The sequence below is a fragment of the Leptodactylus fuscus genome, chromosome 7, assembly GCF_031893055.1.
Source record: "Leptodactylus fuscus isolate aLepFus1 chromosome 7, aLepFus1.hap2, whole genome shotgun sequence".
In the NCBI taxonomy this organism is placed as follows: Eukaryota; Metazoa; Chordata; class Amphibia; order Anura; family Leptodactylidae; genus Leptodactylus; species Leptodactylus fuscus.
Genome location: NC_134271.1, coordinates 8,425,978 through 8,450,152, shown reverse-complemented (window position 1 = coordinate 8,450,152; position 24,175 = coordinate 8,425,978). Strand labels below are relative to the sequence as shown.

Genomic DNA, 24,175 nt, shown 5'->3' with positions numbered 1-24,175 from the left:
TCTCCCTACTGAAAAAGACAATGTGTGTATATAGGGGGGGGGGGGGGGTAGAAGGAAAAGTTGCTTTCTGAATAGTCGCCAACAACTATTGCATTTCTATGGTCACTTTTACACTTTGGTGAAACCTGAGTTACATGATGTTTTATCTCTGAGGGTTTGCGACTCTGCATCTTCCACTGAGCAATGGAGCATTGATTGCTCGTGCATCATAAAGTCAATGGGTTTTGGCCATTTCAACTATGGCACTTGAAGACACAATGGATTGATGGTGAAGATCTTATCTCTGAGCTCAGTTTTTCCCACCCTTTGATAGCTCTCAATGATATTAGACCTGAGATGTCGTGTCTGGAAGCCACTTATGGTGCAATAACATGAATTTGCTTACGTTATGACCGCCAGAAATCATACGATAAGTGTTACTGAGGCTGATGTGACGGCAGTAATAAATCTCTTAGGTGAAGTCTGTATAGACTTCTGCTATAGATAAGAGACCAGAGCTCTACATATACAAGACAACTAGCGCTGGACGACCTTAGTGCCGAAGCATAATGTCCTCCATCCTGCTCAAAGCTCTGATCTGCAGCCTGGTCTCAGGTAAGACTTGGTGTATACGACCGCCATACCTTGTGTGATTATTAGGTAAAGGCATAGTTAACCACATAGTATATAATAATATAATGATCAGTTTTGTTGGAATAATGAAATTTCATGACAACGACTAACATTTGGGGGTGTTCAGTAGAAGGTTTTGGTCCATCAGACCCTTGAGCTTCGTTGCATAGGCCCCTGGGATGTAGGTAATAGAAGCAAAGTGGGGTTGTGCGCACTAGTCCCTTGAAGTTGTATGCTATTATATGGAGAACAAGGTTGCTATGAGTTAAGCTGCCTTATAACAACTCTACAAAACCTAATCCTGAACCCTATTATGGGGCTAAACACAGTCCTTGATGCGCCAAGATCATGTCTTCCACTCTTACAAGGACACTACCAAGCCTGTCTTCATAAAAACGTGTCCTAGCAGATCCCTATCACAGTCCTGACGCATGGTCTTGTTTGACAGGTCCATAATGGGTAACATGCCAGCTATATACTGTACAGTATAATGTGACTATATATATAAGGTGTAGAACATACACTGTATACCGGAAGTACAAACTCCAAAACCCGCTCTTCATACAGTTCCCGCAGTATTCTCTCAATGGATGACTGTGAGAAATTATTTTTTATTCAGATTACATTAAATTTTAATTTGATTCATTTTATTAAACAATTTGGTTCAGAAATCTTGAGTTTTCAGCAGCTCATAACCTGAGACCCGGGATCTTCTCATATATGTGTGTACGGTGAGTCCGAGCAACGCGACAATGGCGACTCCAGAGAGGGAAATCACCAGCGTGTTCACATTCAGAGAGGGCGATCCTCCGAGGTCTGACGGAAAAAAGATACAGATTAGTCAATATGTATTTACCATTACATTACAGGCCGTCCTATAGAGTGGAGTGCTGGGTGTCCTATAAGGGTGTTTGGATAGAGATGGTCTTTATAGGACAAACCCTTTAAGTCCTCCTTGAGCACACGCCCTGGTTTGGTGCAGCTGATAGGACGGAGGGAAAACAGATTTGGTGTGTTCACATTATGCTTATACGTTATATTTAGTGCAGGTCCCAGGAAAGTTCCTGATACATATCCAACATAGTCATAAGGTGCTGGAATTGTCCTTTTGGCATATACCATGTACCATTTATAACACAAGTATCTTGTTACGTGACATCGGGCCCCCTCGAGCACCAGGGCCCGGGTGTGACTGCTACCTCTGCCCCCCTATAGCTGCACCTGGTGCGCAGAGCCTTAGTGTTCTCACCTGTGTTACTAGGAGATTGTCTCTTCATTGTGATGGGGCCCTGGGAGATGTAGTGCTGCTGAGACTCTGAGCTCAATGATCTCCGCTGTCTATGAGAGTCTCCCGATGACTTTGTGATACAGCCCTGGGTACAGCGGGTCCCGGGTTCTCCGAGCTTACATAAGATCATTGTGCAGCTCATATAAACCTAAGGAGTCAGTAACAAAGGAAACACAATAAGTCTTCTGAAATTATTTGCAGGCTTCCTGGCAGGGTCGGACTGGGGTGTCTAGGGCCCACCAGTGGAATTGTTTCTAGGGGCCCACCACCAGGACCCTGCAGACCAGCGATGCCGAGACAGGGCAGCTAAAGGTAATACCATCTTGTGAGCCATGCTGCTCACCTGCCATACAATGTGCAACAACATACTACCTAAACCTACTGCTACGCACTGTATGGAAAGTGAACAGCGCAGCTCCTAGAAATGTTACCATTACCTGTAGCCACGCTGTCCTGGAATAGCTGATCTGCAGAGGTCCTGGCTGTTGTATCATCACAGATGTAATATTGACGGCCTATCCTAAGGACAGACCATCAATATTATAAAGTTGGATAAATCCTTTAAAGATTTGTCCAGGAATTGGATCAACCCATTTGCCTGGTGGGAGGTGTAAAATAAAAAAATAAAAGTGCCTTCACCTGTCCCCATTGCTCCATTGTCCGCCACCAGTGTCCATTTAGTCTTGTGCCGGCGCCTCCATGCTGGGAGTCCTGCACCTCATGTGATTGCTGAGACTATTTAGATACAGGATTTCCAGAAATAAGGCCATGAGACTGAACAGACACAGGCGGGAGGATAACGGGGGATGGGGACAAAAGCTCAATGAAAAACACTGCGTCTCACTGTTGTGCCTAATCCTTAAAGAGGACCTTTCACCATTTGGGGCACATGCGGTTTAATACACCGCTAGAAAGCCGACAGTGCGCTGAATTCAGTGCAGCTTTCACGTTCTGTGCCCCGGGTGAAGAGCTATCGGTGCCGGTACTGTAGCTCTTCACTGTCAGAAGGCGTGTCTGACAGTCAATCAGTAACGCCCTTCCTCGCAGTAGTGTCTATTGCGCTGTACTGTGTGAGGGGGCTTTGCTTACCGCCTAGTGATGACGTTGAGTGGTGAGGAACGCTACCACCCCCAGTACACGTCTATGGACGAACATTATCAGGAGGGGAGGGGGGCGTTCCTCCCCGATCTCATAGTACAGCACAATAGGAGCTACTGGGAAGAAGGACGTTCCTGACTGACTGTAAGACACGCCCTTCTGACAGTGAAGAGTTACGGTACCGGGACATATAGCTCTTCACCGGGGGCACAGAATGGGAAAGCTGCACTGAATTCAGCACACTGTCAGCTTTCTAGCGGTATATAAAACCGCATGTGCCCCAGGTGGTAAGAGCTCCTCCTTAACATCTCAATATATTGTATATCACACTATAAGGATAAGACCTAACACAGCGTCCCACAGCAAAAAAGCGCTGCAGGAAAACCCCCGGCGGCAACACATCAGTTTCTCCTGCAGCGCTTTTTGCAGAAATTCCACAGAGGTTTGCTCTGAGGACTTTCTGCTTCCATTCTACCTATAGGGACACTGTAGGTGTTTCCGTAGGTATAAGTGCTGCGATTTCCAAAAACTACAACAGTTACCTACACGTTCATACATATACATTCATATATATTCACACACACACATATATATATATATATATATATATATATATATATAGCATATATATCTAGTATATACACATTTATATACATTCATATACCATATATACTAACATATATACACACACATACACACACACACGCATATATATATATTTAGCATATACACATTTATATACATTCATATACCATATATACTCCCATATATACATACACTCACACATTATTATAGCATACTGTGTATACACACACACATACCTGTATACAAACATACAGTCCTCACACAGTATACAAGACACATGCTTTAACCCTTAAGTACTATCATGGTGTCTATCATAATGATATGTGTATGGTAGTGGTGTATGATAGACACCATGGTAGGACTTAAGGGTTAAACAAATATACACACATACATATTAAACATTACATTTTACCAAAAAAAAAGAAAAAAATATACTCACATTTGTGAAACAGCAGCAGCAGACTCCTCTGTCCCCACACGGGCGATGTAAGCGATGACTCACTCTGAAGAGGAGGGGGAGGGGGGAAAGTCCCGGCTTGCAGAGAGAGCGCTTCCTAAGATTGCACTGGCAGGAGGCCCCTCGGTGTAAGTGTCGGGGCCCTGGGAAACTGACGGCAGCCATGCTTCTTTATTCATTACAGCGCTGCCAGCAGCCTGGGGCCCCGAGCTTACTGTTCCAGCCCCTGCCACTAGCAGCGCTCAGTTTATCAATGCAAATGCACTGGACAGGGGCCCGAACCAGCCCCTGACATCCCGATCGGGCCCCTGACCAGTGCTTCTCCTGCCTATGCTTTTTCTTAAATAAAACGTGCAGCAATATATAGTCGGGGCCTCGGGCCCACCGGGGGATTCCCCGGTGCTCCGGCGGGCCAGTCCGACCCTGCTTCCTGGAGACGTCTTCCACTATGTAGGACACATGCACAGAGGCTGTATGGCGGGGATGGAGCCTTGTACAACTCCTTAAGATGGAGCCATACAGCTGCGGCGCACTGCCATAGAGACTCCAAGGGGGAATTATGAAGACTGACATTCTCACTACCAGTCTTCATATCCCCTGCGTAGGTTAGGGGCGCATATATAAGGAGGCACGGGCCTTGTCATAAATCAGGTTCACCCACTCCAGGGCCTTTCACCTGCACTGAAATCTACACCCGCTCATAGTGGTCGTAGGTTTCGGGCATCATTCACATTACAAGATATCCAGATATAAAGATTTGTTTCCATAACTGGGCATTTATATATAAGAGAAACTTTTAGATCTGTCCATCTGGATCCCAGTCCTATACTCCTCATCCATATACATTACTTACCTCACTATAGTCCCCCATAAAAGCAAAAGCCTCCATTGCAAATCTGTATTGTGTCCTTGTCGAAGAGTAAACCACAAAGGTTTCATCCATTATACATCTGAAATATTAATATTACACGTTATACATTAGATACCCCAATCACATGGCTCCCTATATAGTACAGCCCCATTACATAGCCAACCAAACCAATCCAACCTACTACAGCGACCCCCCCCCCCCCCCCCTGGACTATATAGCAACAATGCACCCTATAAAAGAATTACTACCCCACGGCGGTGCCAGGATCATAGTCACTATATGTAGTAGCTCCATGCTTTGGCTATGAGGGTCCTGATGAAGGACCTTCTCTATTATGTCTATACTAGCTGGTACCCGCGACTTGGTCTGCGGTGATTGTAGCAGTGGGTATATACAGGCGAGGGTAAGGTTTTCGTACTGTGTATAAGGTATGGGATATGAAATGTAACTTTGTATCTTGTTTTTGCTGTAATTCAGAGAATACGTGAGACTTTTGTGTTGAAGTTACTTTGTATTTGAGCTGCTATATATACGGTGTTGTGAGAAACTTTACATATTGACTTTGGGACAGAAGTATTTGAAGTTAACCCTTTCCCGTCGATGGCATTTTTTGATTTTCGTTTTTGACTCCCCTCCTTCTAAACCCCATAACTTTTTTATTTCTCCGCTCCCAGAGCCATATGAGGTCTTAATTTTTCCTGGTACAAATTTTTCTTCATGATGCCGCCATTAATTATTCTATATAATGTACTGGGAAGCAGGGAAAAAATTCAGAATGGGGTGGATTTGAAGAAAAAATGCATTTCTGCGACTTTCTTACGGGTTTTGGTTTTACGGCGTTCACTGTGCAACCAAAATGACCTGTCCCCTGTATTCTCTGTTTTGTTACGATTCCGGGGATACCAAATGTATATGGTTTTATTTACATTTTGACCCCTTAAAAAAAATCCAAAACTGTTTAAAAAAATTATTTTTTGAAAAGTCGCCATATTCCGACAGCCGTAACTTTTTTATACGTGCGTGTACGGGGATGTATAGGGCGTCTTTTTTTGCGGGAACGGGTGTACTTTTTAGTTCTACCATTTTCGGGAAATGTTATTGCTTTGATGACTTTTTATTCAAATTTTTATCAGAATCAAAACAGTGAAAAAATGGCGGTTTGGCACTTTTGACTATTTTTCCTGCTACGGCGTTTACAGAACAGGAAAAATATTTGTATAGCTTTGTAGAGCGGGCGATTTCGGACGCGTGGATACCTAACATGTATGTGTTTCACAGTTTTGAACTACTTTTATATGTGTTCTAGGGAAAGGGGGGTGATTTGAATTTTTAATCCTTTTTATTTATTTTTTTATATTTTTTTTTACTTTTTTTAAACTTTTTTTTTTGCATTTATTAGACCTCCTAGGGGTATTGACATGGGTGGGCGGTGTTGCGGATTGTCAGAGCGGTGGGGGTCGGCAAACATGGCTGCTCCGGAGCGTTAAAGAGCGCCTCCTGGAGTATCGTTAAGGTGAGGGGCAAAGTGGTAAAGTATATGTATATGTGATTGTGTGGGGTTAGGGGCGAGGCTGTAGAGGGCAATAGGAATTTTGTGGCTTGCTATGGTCCAAAGTGTGTGAGATTGCAGAGATGGTGGTGTGAGTTTGGGTTTTGTGGGGGTCCTGGCACAAACGTATGTGCGCTATTGTGACGAAAAGTAGCCTATTGCGCAATCGGGTGTATTAACTAAGTGTGTGGAAAATTTCAGCCAAATCGGTGGAGCGGTTTTTCCGTGATTGAGGAACAAACATCCGAACATCCAAACTCACAAACCTACAAACTTTCACATTTATAATATTAATAGGATGACCTAATAGGGCACATATCGAGGTCTGCAATGTGTGATTGATGGTGGTGACCCCACAAAAGAAGGGGCCACAGTCCCTTTAATGCACAATATGAAACATCTCTTATTCTTGTGGCCTTGTCTGGTGGTGCGGCCACCAATGGTCATAAACACTGAAGATCTCTATGAGAGTAAATAAGTGAATTTACCCGTTTTGTACGATGTCATAAAATGTGGGATCATTGGGATTATCATGGGGTGTAGCTTTACAAGACTCCACAAATAACTGGACATTGGGGACTGAAGAAGAGACTTGGATCTCCATGAAGAGTAATTCCCGCAGTGTCACCTCCAGAGGATACTCGCTTTCTACCTCCTCAAAGAGATCGTCTGTGTAGAACTGGAACTTATAGGTGAAGTTAGCGAATCCGGCCTCCGAGAAGACGTAATCTGATTTATGGGCCCGGAATGAAGACGATACCCGGGTCTTTTTGGGAAAGGAGCAGTTAAAGGGGATGGACACCCCATGTTTCCGGGTAATGACGCTGGAATTGTCTCTAAAGGACGTGGCCTGGTTCTTAAACACAATATCGTGGTCTGTTTCCTGGATGGAAGAGGAAGATGGGATAAAATGGTAAATTTACAGGTCAAATCCAACAACTGATTCAAAAAGTAAATTTCATTGAGGAAATTTGTGGCATTAAAAGGGTTAAATGAACATCCCAAAAATATCCAGTCCAAGCTATGGTTGCATCGGTCACATAGGACCCCCATCTTATATTGCCTGGATGTGCCGTCACTTCTTGACTTAGCATTATACTATATGGGGCCACAATGGGACATTATAATGTGTGGGGACTACCAAAAGAGGACAATTTAATGTATGGCCATAAGGGGGAGCATTATAATGTGTGAGACCACAAGGGGCATTTTAATGTGTGGGACTATGAGGGGGCATAATAATAAGTGTCAGCCACATAGAGGGGGTATTGTAATGTGTGGAGCCATATGGGGGGTAATATACAATACTGAGTGGGGACCACACGGAGCATGATACCCTGTGGGGGCCAGAAGGGGGCATTATATTGTGTGTGGGTCACAAGGGGGCATGATACCATATGGAGACACAAAGGGATTGAATGGGTTTTGGGGGCTTATAGGAGGCACCCCTTGTTTGGTGAGGGATTATGTTGTTTGTATTCCATAGATGGCCTGCAGGATATCATCATACAATAAGACCCATCCAATACATCAGTATCATCTCTCTTACCTCAGTCTCGGTCCCGCAGGAGTTGTAGGCCACGCTTGCTATGAGGTGGGTGCTGTTTGAGCTAACCAGACATTTCGGATCATTGAGGCGGAATTGGTTCTCATACAGTTCATGATCAGATGACTTGGCCGCTACTAAAGTCATGGTGTTCTCGTGGCAGGTCAACTGGATGGTATCTAGACACAGGAGGTCAAAAACATTCAATGGTCTGAAGTTGGGCTTTTCATATGTTCAAAAAGTAATGGCGTTATTGCTTAGGATATGTCATCAGAATCATATCGGTGAGAGTTCCCCTCCCGGCACCCCAACGATCAGCTGTTGAGGCCTCATCATTACCAGGCTTTATTCACTTATAGGGAACCTATCAGGACGACACTAAACCACCCACGGGTCCTTATGGGTTGGGGAGGTTTAGTGTCCCAAATCGACCTCTTATGAAGCCATCATTAAAAATAAAAAAACCTTTAAACTTATCTAGAGATGAGTCCAATAAATCTCATCGGGCTCCTCTTTGGTGCTCCCATTAGACAGGACAGAGCTGCAGTACCAGGCACCACCACTACAAGATTACAGCACTGTGCCTGGTAAAGAATGAAGAGGCTGCAGAACTCGCCCAAGTGCTGCAGACGCTTCCAACAGCTGATCAGTGAGGGTGCTCGGCGTAGGACCCGCCACCAACTGGATAGAGATGACCAGTTTTGGATGGAGGTTCCTTCTGCCCATCAGATAAAATTATTTTGGGGACCGACCCTTCAACAGCACCAGAAAATAGACCATTATACCCTTCAAATTGGGTGTCCTTATTGTGTTAGAGCTGGGGGCCCACTGGAGGACCCTCTGGTATCCTGGTGGGCCAGTCTGACACTGTGGGTCGATGTTGGCATGGCCCGATCTGAAAAGGGGACGCGGCATACAAACCCCTTTTGCTTTATGGGAAGTCCAGGATGGTTTATTGGCCGGACCAGGTAATCTGGACATGGCTGGGGACGGGCCTTGCTCTTCCCTATTTTAGCAACTTCAGAGTTGATAAGTTTGCATATGGAGGCCATAGAGGGGGTTTCTGTTACATATACTGACTTTAGCCAAACAAAAACCTTGATAATAGTGAGAACAGAACCTAAAACAATTAGATATACACATCATGAGATCGAATAATATAGAGGAGCGTTACCTAAACTGCCGGGTCCCACCACCACTACAACACAACGCATTTCAGACTGATACCTGTAGGAATACAGAATAACATTATAAATGTGTACAATAGTTAAAGGGGTTGTCATAGTTGTTTTTTCTTCTAGACACAGCGCCACGACTAACCACAGGTTGTGTGTGGTATTGCAGCTCAACCCCATTCAAGTCACCAGAACCCAGCTGCAATACCAGAACCAGTCTCTGGACAAATGGGGCGCTGTTTCTGTAAAAGGCAAATACTGGACAAACCCTATATGAATCCAAACGGTTGTTAAGCAACTCTAACCACCGAATACATTACAGCATCGTATTCTGCCCAGGTAAACTACGTGTAAACCAAGTGTACTGACCCATTGGACGTCTCTGCCACAAAACAGAAGGGTACATGGTCTCCCACATTATTTTCGGAGGGTCTCCATTCTGCCACCATGCTCCTTGTAGTAGACCGAGATGTGTGGGTGAAGGATTTGGAGATGCCCGGTGGGCCACTGACCTTAAAATCTGATACACTGCAAAAAATTACATGGAAATGTATAACTTTCATTAGCTCTGACCCACCCATGGACACACCACTGGCCCAGCCATAGACAACCCTCCACCCACCAGTGTCCACCCCTATACTGGTTGGGACCTCACACAATGGGGCAAGGTTTTGCTAGCCGTGGTTCCTTTTTCGGTTGATCGTGCCTGAATATTATGCACTGTCCCGGTAAATTGAGAATTTTAGCAACTATGTGATATACGGTATGTCTTACCTTTCATATGCTGCCTGAGCTGATAGATGAAGCTGGAATACTCTTCCTACATTGGTCCTTAGTTGTTCCCCTTGAAGCGGAGTAGGGAAGATAAATTTTGGCCTGTAATCCCCAAATGTGCAGGAGGGGGCTCGGTCGGTAACTGGAACGGATAAAAAACAAGTGGTGGTAACCAAAATTAAAGCAAACACTAGGAATTTGCATTGATATTCCTATTACTAGATTGGTATCTAGTGTCCATCTTGGATTTCTTGGGCCCACTAAGGGTGATGATAACCAGACCACCATGTCCAACTAGGTAGAATGGGAGAGACCTGCAAGAAACCGCTAGAGCCCAAGTATCTGTAGCACAACCAGGCTATGGAAACATGGTCCTAGCCATAGGTAGACCTGAGCTAGTTTTAATTGTCAGCCATCATAAGGGTGGGCCAATACCATGACACGTTAGACCCCACACTCCTGCCCCACAACCCTGTCCAATTTGCTGCCTCCCTCGAAGTTGTCTAAACCCATAGAGATTTATAGGCACGTGTTATGAACCCACACTGCACAAGACATTCTTACCTTCCACTATAAATTGCAGGGAAATTTTGCTCAAAGGATCCATATTGTTAGGTAAAACAGTGGGGGAAATGTCCCATCCTGTTGTTTCATACGGAGCTGTCGTTGTCGTGGTCAAAATGTGTTGAGTGGTCTCTTCGAAAACTGAGGTTGTTCTTCTAGAGGGATCAGTGACAGCCTCCGTAATATAATAATGTGGGGTGGTCGTGATGCCTGGAAGAGGTTCCCTGGTGGTTTCCTCAAAAATTTCTGTGGTTGCTTCTGTAATATGATATTTGGGAGTAGTGTTAGTGTCTGGAAGAGGTTCCCTAGTGGTTTCTTCAAAAATATCAGTAACCACTTCCGTAGTATAATAATAGGGGGTAGTCTTAGTGTCTGGAAGAGGTTCCCTGGTGGTTTCTTCAAAAATATCAGTAATAGCTTCTGTTATATAATATTGTGGAGTAGTCTTAATATCTGGAAGAGGTTCCCTGGTGGTTTCTTCAAGAGGTTCCATGGTGGTTTCTTCAAAAGTATCAGTAACCACTTCCGTAGTATAATAATAAGGGGTAGTCTTAGTGTCTGGAAGAGGTTTCCTGGTGGTTTCTTCAAAAATATCAGTAATAGCTTCTGTTATATAATATTGTGGAGTAGTCTTAATATCTGGAAGAGGTTCCCTTGTGGTTTCTTCAAGAGGTTCCATGGTGGTTTCTTCAAAAGTATCAGTAACCACTTCCGTAGTATAATAATAAGGGGTAGTCTCAATGTCTGGAAGAGGTTCTCCGGAGCCTTCTTCAAAAATATCAGTAGTTGCTTCTGTAATATAATAAAGGGGAGTGGTTCTAATGTCTGGAAGAGACTCCCTTGTGGTTTCTTCAAGAAGTTCCGTGGTGGTTTCTTCAAAAAAATCGGTAATAGCTTCTGTAATATAAGAATGTGGGGTAGTCTTCTCTTCTGGAAGAGGTTCCCTGGTGGTTTCATCAAAAGTATCAGTAGCAGCTTCTGTAATAATATGGAGAGTAGTCTTGATGTCTGGAAGAGGTTCCCAAGTATTTTCTGGAGAAATATCAGTAACAGCTTCTGTCATATAATAATGGGGAGTAGTCTTAAAGTCTGGAAGAAGTTCTGTGGTGGCTTCTTCAAAAATATCAGTAATAGCTTCTGTTATATAGTATTGTGGAGTAGTCTTAATATCTGGAAGAGGTTCCCTGGTGGTTTCTTCAAAAGTATCAGTAACCACTTCCGTAGTATAATAATAAGGGGTAGTCTCAATGTCTGGAAGAGGTTCTCCGGAGCTTTCTTCAAAAATATCAGTAGTTGCTTCTGTAATATAATAATGGGGAGTAGTTCTAATGTCTGGAAGAGACTCCCTTGTGGTGTCTTCAAGAAGTTCCGTGGTGGTTTCTTCAAAAAAATCGGTAGTAGCTTCTGTAATATAATGATGTGGGGTGGTCTTCTCTTCTGGAAGAGGTTCCCTGGTGGTTTCATCAAAAGTATCAGTAGCAGCTTCTGTAATAATATGGGGAGTAGTCTTGATGTCTGGAAGAGGTTCCCAAGTATTTTCTGGAGAAATATCAGTAACAGCTTCTGTCATATAATAATGGGGAGTAGTCTTAAAGTCTGGAAGAAGTTCTGTGGTGGTTTCTTCAAAAGTATCAGTAATAGCTTCTGTTATATAATATTGTGGAGTAGTCTTAGTATCTGGACGAGGTTCCCTTGTGGTTTCTTCAAGAGGTTCCATGGTGGTTTCTTCAAAAGTATCAGTAACCACTTCCTTAGTATAATAATAAGGGGTAGTCTCAATGTCTGGAAGAGGTTCTCCAGAGCTTTCTTCAAAAATATCAGTAGTTGCTTCTGTAATATGATAATGGGGAGTAGTTCTAATATCTGGAGGAGATTCCCTTGTGGTTTCTTCAAGAGGTTCCATAGTGGTTTCTTCAAAAGTATCAGTAGCATCTTCGGTAATATAATAATTTAGGGTAGTCTTTATGTCTGGAAGAGGTTCCCAAGGAGTTTCTGGAGAAATATCAGTAACAGCTTCAGTCATATAGTAATAAGGAGAAGTCTTAATGTCTTGAAGAGGTTCCGTGGTGGTTTCTTGCTCGGTTACATCTGGAAGAAGTGGCATGGATGTTTCTATACCATATGTGGTCATATCATCTAGACTACCTCCCGTGGTAACAGATTCTGTGGTGCCATACCAATAATATTTTTGGGAACCCTTTGGTAGTTCTCGACGTTTGCGACTAAAGGACCCGTATCTGTAAATTTTTGTCCCATCGTTGTATTTGAGGTAAATGTTCTTCTTTGGAAAGTCTTCAAGTATAAATTGCTCCACATAGAATCCAGGGCTTATCCATGATGGAACAAACACGGTACATTTGTTCTAGAATAAAGAATGTTTGTTATACAATGCTCTTAGATTAAAAGTTTATGGACCACTCCCTCTAAATTTTGAGAAGGTGGTCAGGATCCTTAAAGGGGTTGTCCATGATTTTTTTTTATATGCCTTATCCTTAGGATACCCTACTTATTGTGGTAGCAGGCAATGTCCTAATGAAGTGGGTCACTATTACCAAATTTGCTGTGGTACCCCATGGTTACTTGTTACACCCCGTGTCCTGAAAACCCAAAATACACCAGACCTGAGCTACGGTAGTTTTAATCTTTAGCTACCCAGATCAATAAAATTGGATTAAGTTCTTGCAAATTTGGAATCAAATTCTGCCCATGGTTTGGGTAGGTTTTTTTGCCACCTGACCATGCTCAAGAACACTTTTTCGGCTACTTTGATGTCCCAAGATAGTTGTACACCTAATTTATCATCTTACGTGATCTAGATTGAAATCCCAGTAACATGATTCGCATTCTCCATTATAATATCCATATCGGCACCTCACATGGTCTCCATCAGGGTCGTGTCCCAATAAATGAATGGTGGTCGCACAATTCTGAGGAACCCTTAAATACAATAAAAAGTTGCAAAAGTGTTTTTTTTTTACATTATATTCTTAAACTTGCAAGACGTGTAATATCAATTAGCTTTACGGAGTCAATTTATCATGATGGATATGATCCTCTGGGTGCTATACCTTATCACTGGTATGATGGAGGTCACAGGGGAGCTGTTGGGCTTCTGAGTATCAGATCTGACTCCTAAATCCACAGAGGTTGTCAGTTGCCACCCATCTATATTATACTTATTGGCGACCCAACAACAACCTCTTTCCCTGTTGAGACATAAATATAATCTGTGTTATATCCATTGTACAGAATGACACAATACAAAGATCCATCATCGTCTTGTGGAAATGGTGGTAGGGCAAGGAGATCGTCATTGGATAAGGTCGTCAAAAATGGAGCCCGAAGGAGAAAAACTTGCAAATTTGGGGAAAAAAAGTCCAACTTGCACAAAAATTTGTGAGCTTTTTATGCCAGGTATAATGAATATCCTCATTGGTGTCCACTACTGTCAGAGGTGTAAGGTTACATTCACATCTGTGTTGAGGTCCATCCAGAACAGAGTCTGTCAGAAATTGTGGACAAAAAAGTCCTGCTAAACTGAATTTTTTGGCTGTGAGAAATAATCGATTCCTAATAGACCCCATTATAGTCAGTGAGGTTCCTTGGGATTTGTTGGTATGTATCATGAGATGGAACCTCTTTATTGTTTCACCTCTTTGGCCCAAACCATCTGAACCCAAAATGAAGCGAATCTTCAGAGCTTTGCCCATCTCTATTGCCATCTAGTCATTATAATCGTACCCTGCAGATTGGCAGGAGACATTGGGCCATTGTGTTTGTGCTAGTGGCCAGTGTGCCCTAACCTAACACAGCAAATGACTTGGGTATCGGGACTCAAATGGCAGATCAAAGAGTTCCTTCACCAATCTGTCCACAGATCTTACCAGAGTTGGAAGGGTTTATCACTGTCCACACGTCTCCTCATATGACCTTCATACTGGTACCAGCGGCTGGGGGATGAGGTTTTGTTCTCCACAGGTTGACTCCAATGGTTTAGCTCAACACCGCAGTGCCCAGATAGGCAGCCCCAATAAAATGGACCCCCATTGCCATCAATGAACGATGATTTATATGTAAAATCAACCTGAAAGTCGGAAAGACATAGGTCAACAGATTGATCAATTAAGAAACAGAAGAGGTTGTCCAATTCGGCAACCCAATTTCATATCCAAATCCGTTCAACCATTCCAAAGATATAAGCCCTTATGGTGCTGATGCAAAATGAGGTCTCTCAGCCAAGTGGGTGGACATATAGCACACAGAGACCCCACCCCCAGATAAACCACAAAGTCACCGCCCACTTGGCTAGTAGACCCTAATCTGCATCAACACTTAAAGGGCTTATATCTTTGGAATGGCTGAACAGATTTGGATAAACAAAACACCAACTTGCTCAGGGTAACAGCACCGATCCGATGATGGATGTCACTGGGCGCTTTAGACCTGCAGACAGGCCTTCTTCAAATGGGTTGTCTAGTTTATAAAATCCATTTTCAGATACTCTATTTGCAACGTGCAAGCTAACACATGGGGTTCCAAAAAATTGCACTCACCCTCACCAATCCCTGTGTCAGTCCAGTTCAACACTGGAGCCACTGATCTCTATTCCATGGTGTCACCCCAAAAAAGTGGTGTGACTCATAAAGAAATACCCCTTCAGCCATTCACTGGGTGCAGCGGTGACCCATCTTGGCCAACATTAGGCAGTAGAGATTGGAGGGGACCCAGCCTGCATCAGAACCAGACAGGGGACAGTGAGTGCCAGTTTTTTTATGTTAGATGTTTAGGAGCCCCATTCTGAGCAGGGTTCAACACATTGTTAACATGTCAAGGCCCGGGCCATTGGCCAGCTTCTAGTGGTCACAGTTTATGCCCCATATGGTTACCGTATATGTCATTCTAATTATTTTTGTCATCATTAGACTGCAATAACTTAGTATATTCTATAGACCCCGCGTCCTACCAGCCATCCAGTTTGTGTTTTCTCCGTTGCCTTGAACGATACGGTTCCACCCTGCATGTGGGACCCAGACACAGCCGTGAAGATGGAAGCCAACACAATGAAGACCTGAAGTCCGGCCATTGCTGCTCTTCTCTCCCCGCCGGTACTAACTATCATACAGCGCTGACTTTATATATCTGGAGAACCTGTAACCTTTGTGTTATTCGGGAAATCTCCTCTATTAAATTACAGAATATCTTGACCTGTTCGTTATCTGGACGTTTATTAGAGTGTCCCATAGATACTTCACATACGTCAGAGAGAATGAGGAAGTCGTTATCGTCTACTTGTTATTAGGCTCCGATAAATTTATTTCTTACTGTTCTATCCCTGTACAAATCAACATAACATCACAACTAAGTATTGACAAAGACTGTGGCCCCCGTGGGAACCCGAGGCAAGACATACATTAGCCCTCCAGCGGCCTCTGCAGGAGGAATGGAGCACTACACAAAAACTGTATTTGTCTGACTTCTGAGAAAGATACATGGTGTAACATTGTAGCATTGTGAATCTTTATAGTGGTGGTTGTATTTGTGGGTTATCTCCTTCCTCGTGGTCCTCAGCTGTGTCATGTGACCAATACTCTCTCTTTACATAATACAGCGTCTTATGTGTGGACATGGAGTTAGTTTCTCTCTTTATTCTGAGTGAATCTGACTTCTTGTCCCCATATAAGAAGCTGTGTGAGTTGGGGTGACAGAGTATCAGTCACATGACACAACTAAGGACCTGAAGGGAGTATATAACCCCCTATAACTAGCTTTAAGGGATACAGAGGTAGCAATCTCTACCCGGTCTTGGAGCCTCAAGAGGCCCAAAGTCCTCTATATAACATAAGAAGACATCAGTAGTAAAGATAGCATATAAGTGGGGTCTCCATTACATACAGTGAATCATGTTGGGCCAAGGGGATTCTGGTCACATCTCTGCCATAAATACAACCAGTGGTAATAAAATGACCTTCACTACAATTTACAGTTTTTGTTGGAGTTCTACCTTATTGACTGTCATGTAATGCTCAAATGGCCGCAGACCTGGACTCCATTCATTTTTGGGGCAGAGTTCACAAGGACGTGCCTCATTTGTCAGGATTGCTTCTGAAAATTAGGGACAGTCCTGGCAGATTTGGGACAGTTGGCAAGTATGAAGTCTGCCATATAATGTAGGGATATGTAATATCTTTGTTCTGGGATCTATAGGTGATGGTGAATATATTATATCTGGAGCCAACTGCACATGGCCCCATTAGTAACGGGGGCCAATATGTACTAAGCAGATTCTCATTGTGTATTAGTCTGCATGTAAGGGAATGTGCTAAGGAATTTAGTGGATCAATGGTGAATTGTCAGGGCTCTGAGGAGCTTTTAGGGGGCGCGGGGGTCCATGTATTGTTTTTGCACTTGTCAGTACTCATATATACCGTGCTAGGTATTACCAATATTTGACAACATTTGCTGCCAGTATTCTGGGAGAATAGAGCATCAGGGTGGCCATGTCCCCTTCTGGCCGGACTTCACTCATTTTGGGGAATGTCACTCACCGCTTTTGTGACATGAGCACAAACATCGTGCCAGCTATGCCCCTTTTTGTGATGTGATGGGCACCTTAGGTTCCCATGTACAGATACAATAACAGAGATCCCTGAAGATATGGGAGCTCTTATAGGGGTACAGGAGGTCACCCCTTATTTTGGGAGCTTCCTTACACCAGAGTGTAATGGCCACTGCTGCAAACTTACCGACTAAACTGGTAATATAGGAATTGCGCTATTCTGGACACTAAAATAATGGACCCTCTTAGAGCCAGTATAGTCACCAGCACGTGGCCGACACCCTGAGAAGGATTTCTCTTTAGGTTCACATGGTCACACATCCCACCTAGACAATCACCAGCGCAGTCACAAGAGCCTCAACCTATGACATACGCTCGGTCCTAGAACTTGGTGACCTAAGTCATATCTGCCAGCCTGAATACTATGACAGAAAACATCATGTCATGGCAAACCATGTCTTATCAAAACCATCGCACAAGAGAAGAAGAGGATACATAGACCGTGTCAACGTTGCGGACGAAGGCATGGCCCTAGAAGGGGTTGGTATATCCAGATTCCTTGGGACATTTTCTATAACATAGTAACCAAGTGATGTCTTACTTGATACAGTTACAAGATCTGGACCAGTGGTGAACGCCGCCGTGGATGACGTAACACAACATCTCAGAGCACTGCAACTTTTGTAGAGGTCACCAACTTAAGACTGGCGGAGGCAGCCATAGACAATGACGAGGGTGCCCATTATTTGCTGAACCTATGAAGAACACGTGGGCACCCCACAATGGAAGGAACCATCGAAAAATAAAGGAAGCATTGAAAAAATATGGTTTACCGATAATAATATGTCATATGGTGCTCCCATTATATATAGAATTGTTGGATCCTCCACAACATGTACTTTCAATTCTATCTATTAGATCGGGGTCCCAATTTCATACCCCCCCCACAACAGTATTTTCAGTGCCTTAAGTGAACTTGTCTAATCCTACAAGCCATTAAAGGGGTATTCCAGTATGAACAGGTGGGATAGAGATGGGATCCCCATCCATCTCGAGTACTGAGTTGATTTGCACCCCAGTTCTGATCAAGGCACCAGGTCGTAGTGTACTCCGCTCAATTCATTTGAATGGGGACCACTGGAGATACCGAAAATGATCCTCGGCTATTTCATGCAAATGAATGGAGAGTCGCACTGTGCAACCAGATGCCCGGTACTGGGGTGCAAAACACTCCACGTTTTGAGATCAATGGAGGTCCCGGCTGTGGAACAATCACTAATCTGCAACTTTGTCCCCAATGTGTAACACCCTACAGTAAATACTAAAATATTACTGTAAAAAATCTATTAAACAAACGTAAGAATTGTTAAACCAATGCGCTGTATTTCCTGCGGCCACTTCTGTTTTCTCAGCTATTGTCTTTTATGGTTATATCATGTAAGATTATGTAACATGAACTGTCCGAAATGGGGAAGGAAAACCTAATGTTACAGGGTAAGAGGAGACGATATCTGCAACTTTATTAAGATGAATGATATTACAGAAGTGAGAATAAATGGGGCGATCTGATATGTAGACAGAGACCTAATAGAAAACATCAGGAACACCCTCAGGTTCCCCCCGTGCGTATAGAATTAAACAATATAATGTATTCACGTCTATGGTTCCTATAGTTGATGATACATTTGCTGGCAATCAGTTGCTTATAGGGAATGTGTAACAAGAAAATTACCGATTTTTAAGATTTTTTTTATCCATATCTAATTCTGCAAATTTCACTCTCACCACTAAGCCTAATAACAGACTAACATTTGCTATTTCTGTAGGGTCTTCTTTGCAGCAGTCACCTCAGACAGGATTACAATAGCACAGTAGCTTTGCAGCTCTAGAGTCCTGGACGTCTTCATAGAGTTTGTATGTTCTCCCCTTGTTTGTGCAAAGACATATAGATGGAAAATATACACATGCATGCTCAGCCAAGCCCCACCTACATGTAAATGGCAGAGTGAATGAAAAGCAGTCAACAAGATCACTGATCGCTGTCCAGGTGTCAGACTTGGCCTGTGGAGAGGTCGTCTGTATCCTAGGAATGGCAGGGCTCCAAGACGAACATTTGACGTGCCAGCCCCCCCTCCCTTTTCAGACCGCAGAGTATAATAATCAGAGACCCAGGGGAGGATGCAAAACATAAAAAACACTGTTACTTACCTCTCCCTGGCTCCGGCGCATTCCCTGCTGATGTCAGCCATCTTCAATGATGGAAGAGACGTCACTTGAGCCAGGCTTGCATCGCAACGCATAAGGACGCAAGCCCGGCCCTTGTGATGTCTGGGACGTCACCAAGTAGGCCCAAAGCCTTCCGGAACCTCCAGTACAGGGTCTGTATAGCTCCATGTGTTCTCAGAGGTCCACTGTCACCAAAACATAAACCGGTCCAATATTGATCCAACATGGTAACAGTTTATATTTGGCACACCAAAACCTTCTATGGACATTTGAGTGGAGTCGCTTTTTTCACCTGTGATGGGAGAAGCATGAAAATTGTGAGAATTCTTTAGTATTTTGGGAAATATTTCCTTAGACTTCTGAATCTTCCATTGACTTCCATGTCTCCTTGGTTTCTCCTGCTTGGCTTTGCCTTCCATAAAGAGAATAGATTTATCCATTCTGACCTAAGGAAATGGAAGAGACAATGTTGCCAGTTGGGTTTGGGGGCCCTTTATTTGGGCACTAGTCAAGGTGTTCGCTCCTCTTGTGTAATATTTTCGACATGTCCTAATGATAGAAGATATTGGACCTGGGATGGGCCTGGAAGCCTCCTGCGGTGCAATGACATGGACTTGCTTATGACCGCCAGAAATCATATAAAACTACCTTTATAAGGTTGTGTGATGGCAGTAATAAATCTCTCAGGTCTGCACACACTTCTGCTATAGATAAGAGACCGCACCTGTACATATACAAGGCACCTAGCGCTGGACGACTGTAGTATAATGTCCTCCATCCTGCTCCAAGCTCTGATCTGCAGCCTGCTCTCAGGTAAGACTTGGTGTATACGACCGCCATACCTTGTGTGATTGTAATGGAGGAAGAGTCTAAGCCTTATATATAATGATGATATAGTTAATCACATAGTCTATGATATAATCATATTGTTACATACAGTAATAACTATGAGCATGACGACAAGCGGTGCAGAGGTGACAATCGTCTCAAGGCTCTGGTGCCACCAAAGAGAACACCAGTGATACAATTGGCACATGGTGCTGGAGGAATCTGTTACAGATTTTGCCTTGGGACCAGGAATCTTCAAGTCCTCCTCTAATATAAGTAGTAGACCCAACTGGTGACCTCCTTGTTGCATCCACTGCTGATTTGAGGAGGAAATGTATTACTTGGAAGCCATCAAAAGAGAAAGACCTGGGAGAGGAACTGCTTTGTATGGAAGATACAAGATGACAAGACACCAGATGATGTTAGAGGATGTCCACTGATACCCGTAGAGGGTTGTGGCCCTCCAGACCTGACTATTACAAGGTGGATTCCCTCTTAGAACTGTACTGGATACAACTTTGTATCTCATAGGGCTACGCTCTATTTTTCAGTCACCAATCTACTCACTGCGACCATGGGACCATTGGGAACTGAGAACTAGGTACTGAACAATCAAGGCACATCTTCTGGAAGTCTATGATGGGAATGTCCATGGCAGGGGTAGCGAACATACGGCTCTCCAGCTGCTGTGAAACTACAACTCCCAGCATGCATACTGTTCTTGGAACTCCCATGGAAGTGAATGGAGCATGCTGGGAGTTGTAGTTTCACCGCAGCTGGAGTGCCAAAGGTTCCCTATCCCTGGTCTATGGTGTCTATGAGAATGTCTAGTTGTCTATGATGAGAATAACCCCTTATAGACTAGTAGCTGGCGTCATGGCGTAGACTTGTTGGATGTATAGACTCCTCCTCTGTCTCTTTCTATTACCTTGCTGTTATATGATATTTAGACTTATCTGTACATGGACTTGCATATGTAACTACGATGGGGCAGCACATCTCTACTATTTGTATATATATATATATATATATATATATATATATATATATATATTGCACTATTCTTCTTCTGTACAGTGTTAGTGTAAACCTATTGAACTGTAAAGTCTATGTTAGTTTCTAGTGACAGACACAAGGTTACCCCATAGGTAAACAATAGGACGCATTGCGGTAACCCCTCAATTATAGCCTAAACTGAGACGAGACATCTGAGAATACAAAATACTAAATGTCCGATATGTTACGTGTTGCTGAATATGTTGGCGCTTTATAAATACAATTATTATTATTATTATTATTATTATTATATTATTATTATTATTTTATTATATTATTATTATTTAATTATATTATTATTATTATATTATTCCATTTAAAGGGATTGTGTTGGACTTCAAACACATGGCTGCCTTCTTCTTCTAATAAAGTGACATCACGTCTGTCGGTCACATGGCAATGCCACCTCTCCATCCTATTAAAATGAATGGGTCTGAGCTGCGGCATGGCCATGTGACCGATGACATGATGTCACTTTCTGAGCCATGTTTTCAAAGTCCTGGACAAGTATTAGTGACTATATCATACACCAGCAGACTGACTACAGTTTTCTTTATTCACAGGCCTAGTCTTAGCCGTCCCACATGTGAAGAGGCCCAGAGAGGTGAGATGAAACCCCCGCTACAGATACACTCTAATATGTCTGGAATAAGAACTAGAGCCACAATAGTCCTGGTTACAAATATCCAGCACTCTGGTTTTGTGTATACAGCACTTATGCAGAGTTATGGGTCTCCATATTCACAGACTACAAACAAACCCCGTGTAGTCTGATCCGACATTTATGTGTAAGTCCCTTCCAGCTGTTCCCTACTAGGTTTGAGATTTCAGGATCGATGTTAAAATCTGATTTCCGATCATTTTCCAGCCGATCCCGATCGTGAAATTTGCTCGATCGCCGATTGGCATCCAATCTTTGCCGATCCCGATCTCTCAACCCTATTCCCCACCACTTACTAAGGCTAGGTTCACACTAGTGTTGGGGTGTCCATCGTTTTGGTTTGTCCCAAACACAACCCAATAACTATAATGGGGTCTGAAAAATTGAAAAAGTCAGACTTTTTGTCTGGCGAGTTTCGACAGACGCTGCAATGGCCTCTCTAAACGGAGGCTCCGACGCATATGGGAACCTAGCCTAATGTGCCCAATATAGGGGAGGAGCGGCCTGCAGGATCAGACGACACAGGGGGTGTAACCCTGGACCCATAGGTTTGTAGGCACAGAACAGTCGACTTTTTTTTTAACCCAGATAGTCTTGTAAATAGTTCCCTGTAAAGACACCCGTGTAGCCTTCATGTTCCAGGAATGAGGACGCTCCATGCCCGTATGAGAATAAGCCGATCTGCGGCACTGACGGATTCACCTATGGAAATGAATGTCTGCTCTGCCGGGAGAATAGGTAAGGAAATATAACACGTTATATGCTGCTCGCTAATAGGAAACCTTCCTGGCTGCTACATCTAGTGCGCGCGTCTATGATCGTACCAATAAAATATAATAATACTAATAATTAATTAGATATTTAGATCCTTTAGATATACCATCAGACACAGGGCGACTAATTCTTGTGTATATTTCAGAGAGCGGACCAATAAGGTCCTCATCAAAGATGAAGGTCGATGCCCCATATCCGATCAGCAAAGAAGGATAAGGATGCAGCAAGTAATGTCACTACATGACCTGAAGGGGGCCCACCAAGGGTAGTCCGTACTGGATAGTGACCACATGAAGCTACAGGAACCGTCCTGACTGATTTATACGGCGCGTCCATGGGCAAGAATGAGATAAATGTAGACAGTGAATAGCAATGGTTTAGACAATAATCGACTGATATTGATACATTGATTTTAATCTGTGTAATAAAGTTACATGTTAAGCATCAGCGGTGTGTTATCTCTATATAATGTACATAGTCCTTATAGAACATTGCTGGCTTATAACTGGCCTAAGAGGAGCACGAAAACTTACGGAAGGCGGCAAGGACCAAATCTAACATCCGTATGGCTCCCACCTCTCCTTATAGTGAAGGTGTTTGGTTTGTTTGATCAGTTTGCATGTTGTGGGCTCTATACTGAGTCATATACAGTGCTGCACCCTATATAGGCCGCAGGGCCAATGCAATGCCCTTGGATCATAAGTAGTGCACATAAAATATACTCAGAGCACACGCAGGCTTGGTCAGGCTAAGCGTTCATGTCCATAGAGTCAGAAGAGAGGAGTATAAGTGATCCGACAGCTACTGAAGGTGTATGGCCACTGTATGGTCACTGTAAGGATTTATAACTATAGTCTGGATGATTCAAGGCCAAGATAAGGAGCCACAAATATATACAGAGAGTAGAGAGGCTGCAACGTGTAGTCACTAACAATATGGCCTGACCATTCCTCACTCCGTTATTGTCCAGTAGGTGGAGCAGTGCGCTCAGTAATACACAGGGCTCATAGTCATCTCATAATATAGATAGATAGATAGATAGATAGATAGATAGATAGATAGATAGATAGGATAGATAGATAGATAGATAGATAGATAGATAGATAGATAGATAGATATTCCCATCATATAGAGTAATGACATATAGATAGGACAGGCCACCCATGTGTCATCTTCTAGGCCTCTGGGACCACCACACATCCTCAGAATAAAGGGTCTGCACGCTAGTTTAGCAATGCAACCCCGTAAAAGTTTTCCATGTACATCAGCACCTTAGGTTATGGGTTTTGTTGTTGACTTCAGTCTCAAGATTGATGAGGACTCCGGAGGTTGGACCCTCACAAGGTGATAACTAGAGATGAGCAAATGGCGTTCGATCGAATTGGTATTTGATCGAATATCAGGCCGTTCGAGGTATTCGATTCCAATAGAATACCACGAGGCAAACGCACTAAAATGCAGAGTTGACACAGCTCTGCTACACCTGAGATGCAGCAGAGCTGGCCGTGCGCTGAGCTCTGCTACACCTGAGCTCGGCGCATCTCAGGTGTAGCAG

General features: G+C 43.4%; 2 protein-coding genes across 2 annotated transcripts; one reads left to right on the top strand and one right to left on the bottom strand.

Annotated features, from left to right (window-relative positions):
* Positions 1-548: 548 nt before the first annotated feature.
* On the top strand, positions 549-23,020 carry LOC142214667 (chymotrypsin inhibitor-like). Its single transcript, XM_075283616.1, has 4 exons — positions 549-594; positions 21,749-21,789; positions 22,475-22,584; positions 22,766-23,020. Exons 1-4 carry the CDS (start codon positions 549-551, stop codon positions 22,887-22,889), a joined length of 321 nt encoding a protein of 106 aa, XP_075139717.1. The 3' UTR covers positions 22,890-23,020.
* LOC142214666 (uncharacterized) lies at positions 1,231-15,607 on the bottom strand. The gene is made up of 13 exons (XM_075283615.1): positions 15,483-15,607; positions 14,404-14,603; positions 13,588-13,725; positions 13,327-13,456; positions 10,520-12,881; positions 9,956-10,097; positions 9,551-9,709; positions 9,181-9,233; positions 8,010-8,185; positions 6,949-7,343; positions 4,894-4,990; positions 1,862-2,048; positions 1,231-1,428 (listed from the first exon to the last, which is right to left on the bottom strand). The coding sequence occupies exons 1-13, from the start codon at positions 15,600-15,602 to the stop codon at positions 1,277-1,279; spliced, it is 4,311 nt and encodes a 1,436-aa protein (XP_075139716.1). The 5' UTR covers positions 15,603-15,607; the 3' UTR covers positions 1,231-1,276.
* Positions 23,021-24,175: the final 1,155 nt, after the last annotated feature.